Source organism: Myxocyprinus asiaticus, chromosome 46 (genome assembly GCF_019703515.2).
Source record: "Myxocyprinus asiaticus isolate MX2 ecotype Aquarium Trade chromosome 46, UBuf_Myxa_2, whole genome shotgun sequence".
Taxonomy (NCBI): domain Eukaryota; kingdom Metazoa; phylum Chordata; class Actinopteri; order Cypriniformes; family Catostomidae; genus Myxocyprinus; species Myxocyprinus asiaticus.
Genome location: NC_059389.1, coordinates 28,980,155 through 28,994,503, shown reverse-complemented (window position 1 = coordinate 28,994,503; position 14,349 = coordinate 28,980,155). Strand labels below are relative to the sequence as shown.

Below are 14,349 nucleotides of genomic sequence, written 5' to 3'. Positions count from 1 at the left end.
ATGGGCAGATACAACTCTGTTTGTGTCACATGATACTAAAGGGGTGGAGTCATAGGGCAACAAATGATACCACACATTTATATAACATGTAGATATACATATTTCCTACAGGAGGCGCATGATGGCTCAGAACACCGAAATCTGCATTAAGATGCGTTCAAATCTAAGGGCGTTTTATGTTTTATTAGAGACATTTGTACACCAAAATGTAAAAACCGTTTAAATAGGTTCTTTTCAAAGATTCTTATCTGACATGAAAATGTGAATATACCTTAGCAATGTCTAAATAATAATAATAATAATAATAATAATAATAATAATAAAAGAAAATTTAGTAATCACGCACGACTGTGATTGGCCGTCCTGAGCAGCGAGGAGAAAAATAACATGTATCACATGACGACGGAGCGCTAAAGTGATCCTTCAGAAGCGGTCTGTGCAATAATTTGCACCTTAATAGACACTAACAAAAATGTATGGACAATGAGGTGAAAATACACATCGTAACTGATCAATTAGAGACAGATTTCGGGCAGCCACACCCCGCTCATTTATAGAAACATGTTTCACGCTAACTGCCACTCTACACAATTTATATGGGGGCGGTGCGCATGCGTTTCTTCTGGAGCGGTTCATTTACTGCGGAAACAGACCAACAGCGCCGCCTAGAAAGGCGGAGAAGTCATGCGTTACAACAACATATAAAATTCAACTTGAAACACGTTTTAAAGGTGCACTCAGTCATTTTTTCTAATTCAAAATATTTTAATCCAAAATAAATTATTTTTAATTTTGCAATATATATATAAAATCATGAATACTCACACTGTAACTATAAAAGCTGTTTTATTCTACATGGAGAGGGTCTGCACATGGGGGCTGCCATGTTAGAATCACATGGCCAGCTGAATACTACTCAGTCTCAGTAACTGTCCTGTTATTTGACACTTTCATTCATTGATTAAATTAATAATGGCTGACTGTGAATAATACATTTCTACAATGACATCTGAATCTGAAAACTGTTGATTTTAAATGATGCTGCATCCAAACCACTAGATGTCAGTGTAAGTCCAAAGACAAAAGTTACTGAGTGCACCTTTGAACATGATTTATTGTTGTATTTAATTTTTAATATCAAAATAAAATGTTCATGTACATATTAATAGTAATTTCAATATTTAATATTAAACTACATTTATATTAATATAACAAATGTTAATATACATTTCCTTTTGACTGTTTATATCGGTTTACTTTAACGTAGACAATTAAAATATCTGTCCAAAATAATCACAAAACATTTCTAACAATACAGCGAAAATTAATTATAAAAATTTTTTTAAAAAATTTTAAAAAAAAATCCTCACATGAACTGGCGTAACTCTTTATTAAAAACATACTTGGTACACAGCTGAGAAGCATCCTCAATAACTGCATTCACATAACATGTAATAATAAAAAATATAGCAATAAGCAATTTATTTTATATGGCTTATTCTCCAGGACTTTATTGATATGCTTAATTTTACAAAGTAATTACACTGGAATTATTTAATTATTGGCATTACATGGTCAAAATAGCTTAATAGAGGGTGACAGAACAGTATGTTACTAAAACAAAAATACTACGTAGGCACAGTGTGTACTGTAACTTTAAAAGCTAACAGTTGTGATGCATTCAGATAGTGGATTATTTAAGGTCCAGCTAAGAATCATTTTCGAATAAATTTAGATTATATGATTTCTTAAAACAATTCACAAGAGAATAAGACCAATCAGAGATTGGATGAGCTCTTTAGTAATCCTGGTGTATAAACCAAAATTTGTATTTGTGTCTTTGGCAGTGCAGCTAGAATGATGATTTCATTTCGGAAAGTTGCTGCCCCTAAACGTGATACCCATGAAGTCCCTCACAAATAGTTACAATGGTAACCACATTTTCTGCCAAAATACCATAGTTACCCTGGTTACTACAGTAAAATCATAATATATTAATGTGGGATCTCCTTTAAACATTTCAAGAAGCTTTTAGAACCCTTCTGACATTTCTTTCTTTGATAAAGTGATGCTAATACCATGTTACCACGGTTTTACTGTAGTGACAATCATTGTAGTAACTATGGTGAGCATGAATTGTTACCATGGTAAATTAGAGAAAGCATGGCTGCATTTACTGCATATGGCTTCATTATTGTGCATAAATAAATACAATAAAATAATAATGAAGATAAGCTTAGTGTTTTCAATTTTCATTTTGGTTTGTAAATGTGTCAGTTTTCATATAATCTAAATATACCAATGTACAGCTACATATGAGATGTAACAACAAATAATAGTTTCCCTTGATTGTACAAAATGACATTTCACACTAACTGCATTTTCACACAGGTCCCTTTTAACAGAATAGTACAGTATAAAGAAACTAGTTAGAGGTAATGTACTGAATATGACAGGAAGTGATGCCCAGGCAGACAGGACGTTCAGTCGAGGAGTGTGTCTCTCATTCTATTGGTGATGCTTTCTCGTAGCTCACAGTGTTTTTTTAGATCTTTGATCTCTAGAGGAAGTGAACTATTCCACACCATCAACACTGAATCCTCAACTAAAAAGATTACAAACACACAAAATAAATGAACACAAAACGTAACATCATGCAATACTTTGTGATGTTTTAATACTCAATTTACAATCATAAAAAAGATAGTCCTGGTAATGCTGAATGGTCAACACAGTACTCCAGTCAGGCTAAAATACACCATATAGTAACAGATTTGATGTGAAACACCAGTTCAACAGCTAATGTGTAGACCTGTTTCTTACCTAATTGTGTTTTGGTTTGATCTTGTGGCATGCATTGTCCTCTTCCCAACACCAGAATAACATTCTTGCGGTTTAGTGTCTCTGTAAAAAGAGCATAAACAAGTATGATGGACAAGAATCATTTTTGTTTGATACTGGCTGAACACTAGAGCATCTCCACACCTGATTAATAAACATATAAAAATGTTGACTGTGAAGCTGTATGAAGCAAGAGTCTGGTTCCGGAAGTAAAAATCTCAATAGGGTAACTGATTATTTATAATTTATAAACCCAATTCCAATTTGGAATGCCCAATGCACTCTAGGTCCTTGTGGTGGCGTAGTGACTCAATCTGGGTGGCGGAGGACGAATCTCAGTTGCCTCCGCGTCCGAGACCGTCAGTCCGCGCATCTAATCACGTGGCTTGTTGAGTGCATTACCATGGAGACATAGCACGTGTGGAGGCTTCATGCTATTCTCTGCGGCATCCACGCACAACTCGCCACGCGCCGCACCGAGAGCGACAACCACATTATAGCGACCACGAGGAGGTTACCCCATGTGACTCTACCTTCCCTAGCAACCGGGCCAATTTGGTTGCTTAGGAGACCTGGCTGGAGTCACTCAGCATGCCCTGGATTCGAACTCACGACTCCAGGGTTGGTAGTCAGCGTCTTTACCAACTTCTTCACTGAGCTACCCAGGCCCCCTATTAGTACAATATATATCTTTTGCAATTTTGCAAATAAAATCAACAGTTTTATATTTTTCCATAATTTTTTTATTTTATGTTATTTGCAATGCTTCACTGGATTGTAATTTATTCCCTCATGGAAAATGTTAAGTACACAGTCCTGTATTTTTGTCTTTGTATGCAATTTTCAAATACTTTTTTTCAAACAAAGATTGTAATGTGATTCACCTTGGTTGGTTTAATTCATGGCTTAGAACTCTTTTATGAAGTATTTTATGAAATCCCTAAGGAAAAATGAATGGGAGAAATACTTCTAGAAAAAAGACGGCTAAAAAATGTTGCACACTATATCCTCCCTAACCCCTCCACCACCCCCCAACAAATGCTGATTCTCTCTACTGCAACCACATGGGGCGAATTCACAACAGTTGCACCACTGTAGCAAGCCCTATTGGAGCGCAAAATCCTTTGCCTTATTCACATACCACAATAAGTAATTTTCAAAATGATGAAGAACAGCATTACAACCAGGCATAAATCCAAACATCTCCAACACAGACAGCTTTACAATTGGCAGTGTTCTTTATGCTTGGGGCAACTTTCTCCATTGGGCACAGGAAAGAGGAAGTGCACAGTGATTTTTCAATACCTAGCAGCACAGAGCTCATGCAGCGTATGGAGAGGCAGTGAGAGCTGATGGTCTGCAGTAGCTGACAGCTGGGCATCTCCACTAACAGCATGTGTCCTGATCTCGTCCCGATCCACAGAGTCCCATTGTGCTGCACCAACAGTGCTTTCACAATCGCAAAAGATGACTCCATCTGTCTACATGTGTCTTCGTTCTGGGATTTTCTGGTAGAACCTAACCTGTTGTGAGTAATTGGGAGGGTTAAAAGGAAAATAAAAGTGTGCAAGCTAATTTCTGTATTTGTGTCAACTCACCGGAGTAATTGTGCACAGTCGATGACATTCACCATCCTCTCTGTCTTTTTGTCCCAGACCTCCACACTGTGGCCTCCTGTTTTACTCACGTACAAATGTTTGTCTACTGCTAACCGTGATATACACACATCACTGCTGACATGACCCTGCTTTCTGAACAAACAAACACAACAACAGCATCAACAAGACAGACTATGCAATCTGATCTAAACACAAATGCCAAATTTAAAGGTAAAAAGTCACACTCGGCTTAGCTCCTCTTTTCTATGTACACAACATCACTGGGCCCAATCATAAAGGTTTCCTAGAGGGAGAAGGTATCTAATTCACATTAGATAACCACCGGTGTACCACTGGGTTCAGTACTAGGCCCGCTTCTCTTCTCAATATATTCAACGTCACCGAACCCATGGCTTCATAAAGACATATGGCTTCTCTTCTACACAGATTATACGCAACTCCACCTGCCATTCTAGCCTAAACTCATAATCTCAGCTCATATCTCTGTCTGCCTTACACACATCTCATCCTGGATGAAGTATCGACACCTCCAGCTCAATCAGCCATCTATCAGCCCACAACAATTTACTAAGATGAGGACATATGTTTTGGAGTTGCAAAGTTTCAAATTTACCCACCTTTTGGTGGGTTATCTAGAATATGTATTGCAGCTTAGACAGGAAGAGAAAGCCTGTGAGATGTCGGCCACTGTGGTGACATCATTACAGCCACAGTAAACAGAACACGCTGGCTACCTTGACTGTTTACATTCATCCAAGTACATGGTTTCATTTGTTGTTTGTTCTCTGTTACACAAAACATTCAGTGAACTGCATATTCATGTCAGTTTTGGTCCATGTTCCCCTTAAAAAAATGCTGTTATCTGAAGGAACTCACATTACAACGGATTTAGTTTTACTTTTTGTATCCTCGTAGATAGGTAAACATATCCACGGGTATTGCAATTCACTACATCCCATTCATTCATGCAATTGTTTACACTCCCCATTAAACACAAAGAAACATGTGCTGTTACGTATACTTTAACATTTATTCATTTCCCTCAATATTTAACATCTATTGAATCAGTTACAACATGATTTATCGCAGCTCTTCTGGCTTTCGCTAACTCCTCCTAGGAGGGGGTGTGTTCTAGGAAACCCCCTTTTATAGTAATGGTTGGGGGGTGGTAACAATGGTAACATCATCCAGGAGAGAAAGGAACCGGGGTAATGTTTGATGACCAGCTAAGCTTCACTACCCACATCTCAACAACCACTCTGTTATGCAGATTCACAATCTACAATATCATGAATTTTAGACCCTACCGGTCTGAATACACTACACAGCTTCTGGTCTAGGCTCTTGTCATCTCAAGACTGGACTACTGCAATGCTTAACTACAGTTGTGCTCAATAGTTTGCATACCCTTGGAGAATTGGTAATATATGTACCATTTTTAAAGAAAACATCAGTGAGCAGGCAAAACACATTTCTTTTATTTCGTATGGGATTCATATTCAACTTTAGGTTATAACAGAATGGCACAATCATAAAACAAAACATGGCAACAATGAAAAAAATGAAATGACCCCTGTTCAAAAGTCTGCATACCCTTAGTTCTTAATTCTGTGTATTGCCCCCTTTAGCATCAATGACAGTGTGCAATCTTTTGTAATAGTCGTCTATGAGGCTCCAAATTCCAAGGCAAAATGCCTCCAGGTCATGCAAAGTCTTTGGTCATCTTGCATGAAACGCACATTTGAGATCTCCCCAGAGTGGCTCCATGATATTAAGGTCAGGAGACTGTGATGGCCACTCCAGAACCTTCACCTTTTTCTGCTGTAACCATTGGAGGGTCAACTTGGCTTTGTGCTTAGGGTCACTGTCGTGCTGGAAAGTCCAAGAGCGTCCCATGCGCAGCTTTTGTGCAAAAGAATGCAATTTGTCTGCCAGTATTTTCTGATAACATGCTGCATTCATCTTGCCATCAATTTTCACAAGATTCCCCATGCCTTTAGAGCTCACACACCCCCAAAACATCAGTGAGCCACCACCATGCTTCACAGTGGGGATGGTATTCTTTTCACTATAGGCCTTGTTGACACCTCTCCAAACATAGTGCTTATGGTTGTGACCATAAAGCTCTATTTTGGTCTCGTCACTCCAAATTACAGTGTGCCAGAAGCTGTGAGGCGTGTCAAGGTGTTGTCGGGCATATTGTAACCTGGCTTTTTTGTGGCACTGGCGCAGTAAAGGCTTCTTTCTGGCAACTCAACCATGCAGCTCATTTTTGTTCAAGTATCGTCGTATTGTGCTCCTTGAAACAACCACACTGTCTTTTTCCAGAGCAGCCTGTATTTCTCCTGAGGTTACCTGTGGGTTTTTCTTTGTATCCCGAACAATTCTTCTGGCAGTTGTGGCTGAAATCTTTCTTGGTCTACCTGACCTTGGCTTGGTATCAAAGATCCCTGAATTTTCCACTTCTTCATAAGTGATTGAACAGTACTGACTGGCATTTTCAAGGCTTTGGATATCTTTTTATATCCTTTTCCATCTTTATAAAGTTCCATTACCTTGTTACGCAGGTCTTTTGACAGTTCTTTTCTGCTCCCCATGGTTCAGTATCTAGCCTGCTCAGTGCATCCATGTGAGAGCTAACAAACTCATTGACTATTTATACACAGACACTAATTGCAATTTAAAAAGCTACAGGTGTGGGAAATTAACCTTTAATTGCCATTTAAACCTGTGTGGGTCACCTTGTGTGTCAGTAACAAGGCCAAACATTCAAGGGTATGTAAACTTTTGATCAGGGCCATTTGGGTGATTTCTGTTATCATTATGATTTAAAAAGGAGCCAAACAACTATGTGATAATAAATGGCTTCATATGATCACTATCCTTAAATAAAAGACAGTTTTTTTGCATGATCAGTCATATTTTTAAAATCAATGGCAAAATTGCACAATTTCTGCCAGGGTATGCAAACTTTTGAGCACAACTGTATCTGATCTTCTTGTGAAGCTTGTTGACCAAGGGACACTTGCTTGTTAAGCTAGTTAAGAAGCCTGATAGGAACACCAGCATCCAAACCACATATTTTATCTGGTGACTAGCAATACTTTACAACAAGGATGTTCTTTCCAATTACTCAGCAGCCTGGGAACTTGTCTGACATAATCATGTTTGTCGGTAGACTTATAAAAACCTGTACACCCCGACTCCCGAAAGTTACACATCAACCAGCCAATCAGATTGGAAGTAAAAATGATTTCAGCAAACACTGAATGGTCCATAGGTGTTGTTCTGCCCTTTGGACATTTATTCTTTACTTAGTGCAACAAGGACATCTAGCAGTTAAGTTAGGAACTGCTTTTCATCCAGGAATTTATGTTTGAGAGAAGAAGCACACCAGAGAAAATGCTTCAGCTGTGCTAAAATCTTCTGTCTTCGCTTGATTTGCCCCTTTGCAAGCATTGCCTGTAAGTGATTTGTTTCAGAACATGTTGTAGTCTTGTAATTATAATATTTGTGTCGAATTCACGTCGATTTAAAGCTGTAAACACACTAAGCTTTAAATTGCAAACTATTTGACTACAAAGATGATATTTTTCATTGTAATTTGAGTTTATTTAGTTGTTTATATATATATATATATATATATATATATATATATATATATATATATATATATATATAAACTCAGCAAAAAAAGAAATGTCCCTTTTTCAGGACACTGTATTTTAAAGATAATTTTGTAAAAATCCAAATAACTTTGCAGATCTTTATTGTAAAGGGTTTAAACAATGTTTTCCATGCTTGTTCAATGAACCATAAACAATTAATGAACATGCACCTGTGGAACGGTCATTAAGACACTAACAGCTTACAGACGGGAGGCAAATAAGGTCACAGTTATAAAAACTTAGGACACTAAATAAAACTTTCTACTGACTCTGAAAAACACCAAAACAAAGATGCCCAGGGTCCCTGCTCATCTGCGTGAACGTGCCTTAGGCATGCTGCATGGAGGCATGAGGACTGCAGATGTGGCCAGGGCAATAAATTGCAATGTCTGTACGGTGAGACGCCTAAGACAGAACTACAGGGAGACAGGAAGGACAGCTAATTTTCCTTGCAGTGGCAGACCACGTGTAACAACACCTGCACAGGAAAGTCCAAATATCACACCTGCGGGACAGGTACAGGATGGCAACAACAACTGCCCGAGTTACACCAGGAACGCACAATCCCTCCATCAGAGCTCAGACTGTCCGCAATAGGCTGAAAGGCTGGACTGAGGGCTTGTAGGCCTGTTGTAAGGCAGGTCCTTACCAGACATCACCGGCAACAACGTCGCCTATGGGCACAAACCCACCTTCGCTGGACCAGACAGGACTGGCAAAAAGTGCTCTTCACTGACGAGTCACGGTTTTGTCTCACCAGGGGTGACGGTCGGACTCATCGAAGGAATGAGCGTTACACTGAGGCCTGTACTCTGGAGCGGGATCGATTTGGAGGTGGAGGGTCTGTCATGGTCTGGGGCGGTGTGTCACAGCATCATCGGACTGAGCTTGCTGTCATTGCAGGCAATCTCAACGCTGTGTGTTACAGGGGAGACATCCTCCTTCCTCATGTGGTACCCTTCCTGCAGGCTCATCCTGACATGACCCTCCAGCATGACAATGCCACCAGCCATACTGCTCGTTCTGTGTATGATTTCCTGCAAGACAGGAATGTCAGTGTTCTGCCATGGCCAGCGAAGAGCCCGGATCTCAATCCCATAGAGCACGTTTGGGATCTGTTGGATCAGAGGGTGAGGGCTAGGGCCATTCCCCCCAGAAATGCCCGGGAACTTGCAAGTGCCTTTGTGGAAGAGTGGGGTAACATCTCACAGCAAGAACTGGCAAATCCTGTGCAGTCCATGAGGAGGAGATGCACTACAGTAATTAATGCAGCTGGTGGCCACACCAGATACTGACTGTTACTTTTGATTTTTCAGGGACACATTATTCCATTTCTGTTAGTCACATGTCTGTGAAACTTGTTCAGTTTATGTCTTAGTTGTTGAATATTTTTATGTTCATACAAATATTTACACATGTTAAGTTTACTGAAAATAAAAGCAGTTGAAAATGAGAGGACGTTTCTTTTTTTGCTGAGTTATATATCAACAACTAAATAAACAAAAATTACAATGAAAAATATAATCCTTAGAGCTGCACGATTACTCGTTAAAGATTGCGATCTCATTTCTAAATGACAACGATTCTGCAATGTATATTTACATTCCAGTGGCATGGATTTGTAAGGCATCAAATTTTAATTCAAAATTCACTTCAAAACGCATTTTGAAATGTTGATAAGCTTTATATGGCATCTACAAAACACAGCGCTCGAGACACTGAATAAACTAAAAATGCAATGGACAAAGACGTTTGTCCAACACAGTGCTTTACAAACTGCAGGGTGCAGCTACGATTAACTAGGAGTGTGAAATAATCTCTGTTCAGCTCAATATTTTAATAGCCACCAATGCTACAAAAACACCGGCATTACCAAGATCTGACTAAATTCGCTACCCATGCACTGTTTGATTACAGCCTGCTGCTCTCAAGCGCACACATGTGTCTGCCCATGCGCCTGTGTCTTGTGATGAATGCAGCGCTCCTGCGCGAGACTCTGCGCTGTTTTAAATCAAAATTACCCTCTTTAGGTAATATTAATGTAAACACAGCTGTTATTGAATTATGAGATGCAAACAGACGGGATTAAATCTGCGCTGTCTTGACGAGATATTAAAGCAAACACAGCCGTTAATGTATAAGCAGACAGGACAAATTCTTCAGTGTTAGATCTGTGTGATGTCTAAATGTATATAAACTGCATGCTGTCTGTTACAGGCATTCAGGCATTCTTACTGCATCAAATCAGTATTAATGTAGATCTATCACACAGTAAAGAGTGTCAAATATTTAAGTAGTTTCGTTTTGCATTAAATTGCCTTTTTTAATGTTTTATATTATATTTTTTAAGACATTTAATTGCTACTGATGCTGAAAAACTTAAAGCACTGTTTACTTTGTTCTCTATTTAATTACTGGCTCTTGAATAATTCCTTTACCAGCTTGAAGCAAGTTTTACAAGAGAAACACCGAAGGCCTCTGTTTTAATTTAAATTGTAAATATTTATTTTTATTTTATTTTTTTTTCGTAAAATAACAGGTGTTTTACTGCAAATTTGCTTACAAGTGCAATACCAAGTTAACACAGAACTGTTAATGAAGCTTTTTTTCTGCTCGTTTTGCTTTTTACTTAGCATGTGAGAAAAAGGTTAAATTGCTTTTTTATTTATTATGCAGTTTTTTAACAGGATTTTTTTGTTTTTTGCAATAATCACAAGGTGCTGTTTGGTTTATAATGTATTTTTGCTCCCTCTTGTGGACTTAGGACATTTTATATTTATATATTTGATTTACAACTTTGTTGCACTTTTGCATAGATTGAAGCAGAGAACATTTTGTCAGAACCTCTAGTAAATTATATATTACTTTCTTTAATACACTTATGTCCAGGTTTTGTAAATCACTGAAATAAGTATTTTTCTTCAGAATCGAGATCTTTATTCAGGGTACAAAAATCATGATTCTCAATTTATCCAGAATCGTGCAGCTCTAATCTATCTATCTATCTATCTATCTATATATATGGAGAGAGAGAGTTGAAGTCAGACGTTTACATACACCTTAGCCAATACATTTCACAAGTCCTGACATTTAATCGTAGAAAACATTCCCTGTCTTAGGTCAGTTAGGATCACTACTTTATTTTAAGAATGTAAAATGTCAGAATAATAGTAAAGAGAATTATTTATTTAAGCTTTTATCTCTTACATCACATTCCCAGTGGGTCAGAAGTGTACATACACTTTGTTAGTGTTTTGTAGCATTGCCTTTAAATTGTTTAACTTGGTTCAAACATTTTGAGTAGCCTTCCACAAGCTTCTCACAATAAGTTGCTGGAATTTTGGCCCATTCCTCCAGACAGAACTGTTGTAACTGAGTCAAGTTTGTAGGCCTCCTTGCTCGCACACGCTTTTTCAGTTCTGCTCACAAAGTTTCTATCGGATTGAGGTCAGGGGTTTGTGATGGCCACTCCAATACCTTGACTTTGTTGTCCTTAAGCCATTTTGCCACAACTTTGGAGGTATGCTTGGGGTCATTGTCCATTTGGAAGACCCATTTGCAACTGAGCTTTAACTTCCTGGCTGATGTCTTGAGATGTTGCTTCAATATATCCACATAATTTTCCTTCCTCATGATGCCATCTATTTTGTGAAGTGCACCAGTCCCTCCTGCAGCAAAACACCCCCACAACCTGATGCTGACACCTCCATGCTTCACGGTTGGGATGGTGTTCTTCGGCTTGCAAGCCTCACCCTTTTTCCTCCAAAGATAACGTTGTTCTTTATGGCCAAACAGTTACATTTTTGTTTCATCAGACCAGAGGACATTTCTCCAAAAAGCAAGATCTTTGTCCCCATGTGCACTTTGAAACTGTAGTCTGGCTTTTTATGGTGGTTTTGGAGCAGTGGCTTTGGAAGTTATGTCAATATTGGACTCATTTTACTGTGGATATAGATACTTGTCTACCTGTTTCCTCCTGAATCTTCACAAGGTCCTTTGCTGTTGTTCTGGGATTGATTTGCACTTTTCGCACCAAACTACATTCATCTCTAGGAGAGAGAATGAGTCTCCTTCCTGAGTGGTATGATGGCTGCGTGGTCCCATGGTGTTTATACTTGCGTACTATTGCTTGTACAGATGAACGTGGTACCTTCAGGCATTTGGAAATTGCTCCCACGGATGATCCAGACTTGTGGAGGTCCACACTTTTTTTTTCTGAGGTCTTGAATGTTTTCTTTTGATTTTCCCATGATGTCAAGCAAAGAGGCACTGAGTTTGAAGGTAGGCCTTAAAATACATCCACAGGTACACCTCCAATTGACTCAAATTAGTCAATTAGCCTATCAGAAGCTAATTGGCTAATTGCCTAAAGGCTTGACATCAATTTCTGGAATTTTCCAAGCTGCTTAAAGGCAAATATATAACTTAGTGTATGTACATTTCTGACCCACTGGAATTGTGATAAAATCAATAAAAAAAAAAATAAAAAAAAATAAAAAAATCTGTCTGTAAACAGTTGTTGGAAAAATACTCATGTCATGCACAAAGTAGATATCCTAAATGACTTGCCAAAACTATAGTTTGCTAATATGAAATCTGAGGAGTGGTTAAAAAATTAGTTTTAATGACTTCAACCTAAGTGTATGCAAACTTCTGACTCCAACTGTATATACTGTATATATACAGTGCTGTGGAATAGTATTTGCACCCTTCCTGATTTCTTCTATTTTTGTGTATTTTGTATACTAATTTGTTTTAGATCTTCAAACAAGATATAACGTAAAATAAAAGGCAACCTCAGTAAACACAAAATACAGTTTTCAAATATATTTATTTTTTATTGAAGTAAAAAAGTTATCCAATGTCCATATCACCCATATGAAAAACGAATTTCCCCTTAAACTTAATAGCTGGTTGTGCTTTAGCAGCAACAACTGCAACCAAACGGTTCCAATAACTAGAGATCAGTCTTTCACAACACTGTGGTGGAATTTTGGCCCACTCTTCTTTGCAGAACTGCTTTAGTTCAGCCACGTTGGAGGGTTTCGAGAATGAACTGCCTGTTTAAGGTCCTGCCACAGCATCTCAATTGGGTTCAAGCCATGACTTTGACTAGGCCACTCCAAAACTTGAATTTAGCTTCTTTTGAGCCATTCAGTGGTGGACTTACTCCAATACTTTGGATCATTGTCTTGCTGCATAATCCAGTTGTGTTTGAGCTTCAACTCACAGACTGATGACAGGACGTTTTTCTTTAGGATTTTCTGGTAGAGAGCAGAATTCATGTTTTCCTCAATTACTGCAAGTCACCCTGGCCCTGAAGCAGCAAAGCATCCCCACACCATCACACTTCCACCACCATGCTTGACCGTAGGTATGAAGCTCTTTTTGTGGAACTCTGTGTTTGATTTATGCAAGATGTAACAAGCCACGTGATAAGATGCACGGGTTGATGGTCTCAGACACGGAGGCAACTGGGATTCGTCCTCCACCACCCAGACTGAGGCAAATCACTACGTGACCACAAGGACTTAAAAAGCACATTGGGAATTGGGCATTCCAAATTCCCCCCCCCCCCCCCCCAGAAAAATGTTCTTCTGGGTTAACATTGGTTTTTGCCTTGCCACTCTTCAATGGATGGCATTTTTGACCAGTGTCCTTCTGATAGTGGAGTCATGCACCCTGACCTTTAGACCTTTAGAGAGTCCTGCAGTTCCTTGGATGTTGTCCTTGGCTTTTTTGTGACTTCCTGGATGAGTCGTTGCTGTGCTCTTGAAGGAATTTTGGAAGGTCGGCCACTTCTGGGAAGGTTCACTAATGTTTTCTCCATTTGGAGGTAATGGCTCTCACTGTGGTTCTTTGGAGTCCCAGAGTCTTTGAAATAGCTTTGTAACCCTTCCCAGACTGATGTATTTCAATCAACTTTTTCCTCATTTCTGGAATTTCTTTCGACATTGGCATAGTGTGCTACTGGGTGAGACCTTTTAGCCAACTTCATGCTGCTGAAAAAGTTCTATTTAGGTGTTGATTTGTTGAACAGGGCTGGCAGAAATCAGGCTTGGGTGTGTCTAGTCCAGCTGAACCCCATTATGAATGCAGTTTCATAGATTTGGGGATTTAGTAACTAAGAGAAAATCATTTTTCACACAGGCCCAGTTGGTATTGAACTCTTTTGGTTCAAAAAATAGCATTGTCATTTAAAAACTGTATTTTGTGTTTAC

The 14,349-nt window shown here is 38.7% G+C and overlaps 1 protein-coding gene across 2 annotated transcripts in view; it reads right to left on the bottom strand.

Annotated features, from left to right (window-relative positions):
- Positions 1–1,371: 1,371 nt before the first annotated feature.
- lrrk2 (leucine-rich repeat kinase 2) overlaps positions 1,372–14,349 on the bottom strand; it is a 90,808-nt gene continuing 77,830 nt past the window's right edge. For both annotated transcript variants that reach the window (XM_051690322.1, XM_051690323.1), the window contains 4 exons: positions 4,440–4,592; positions 4,147–4,364; positions 2,824–2,904; positions 1,372–2,605 (listed from right to left, as the gene is read on the bottom strand). In XM_051690322.1, the coding sequence (XP_051546282.1) occupies positions 2,484–2,605; positions 2,824–2,904; positions 4,147–4,364; positions 4,440–4,592 (574 nt within the window). In that variant the 3' untranslated portion in view covers positions 1,372–2,483. The remainder of the gene's footprint in view (positions 2,606–2,823; positions 2,905–4,146; positions 4,365–4,439; positions 4,593–14,349) is intronic.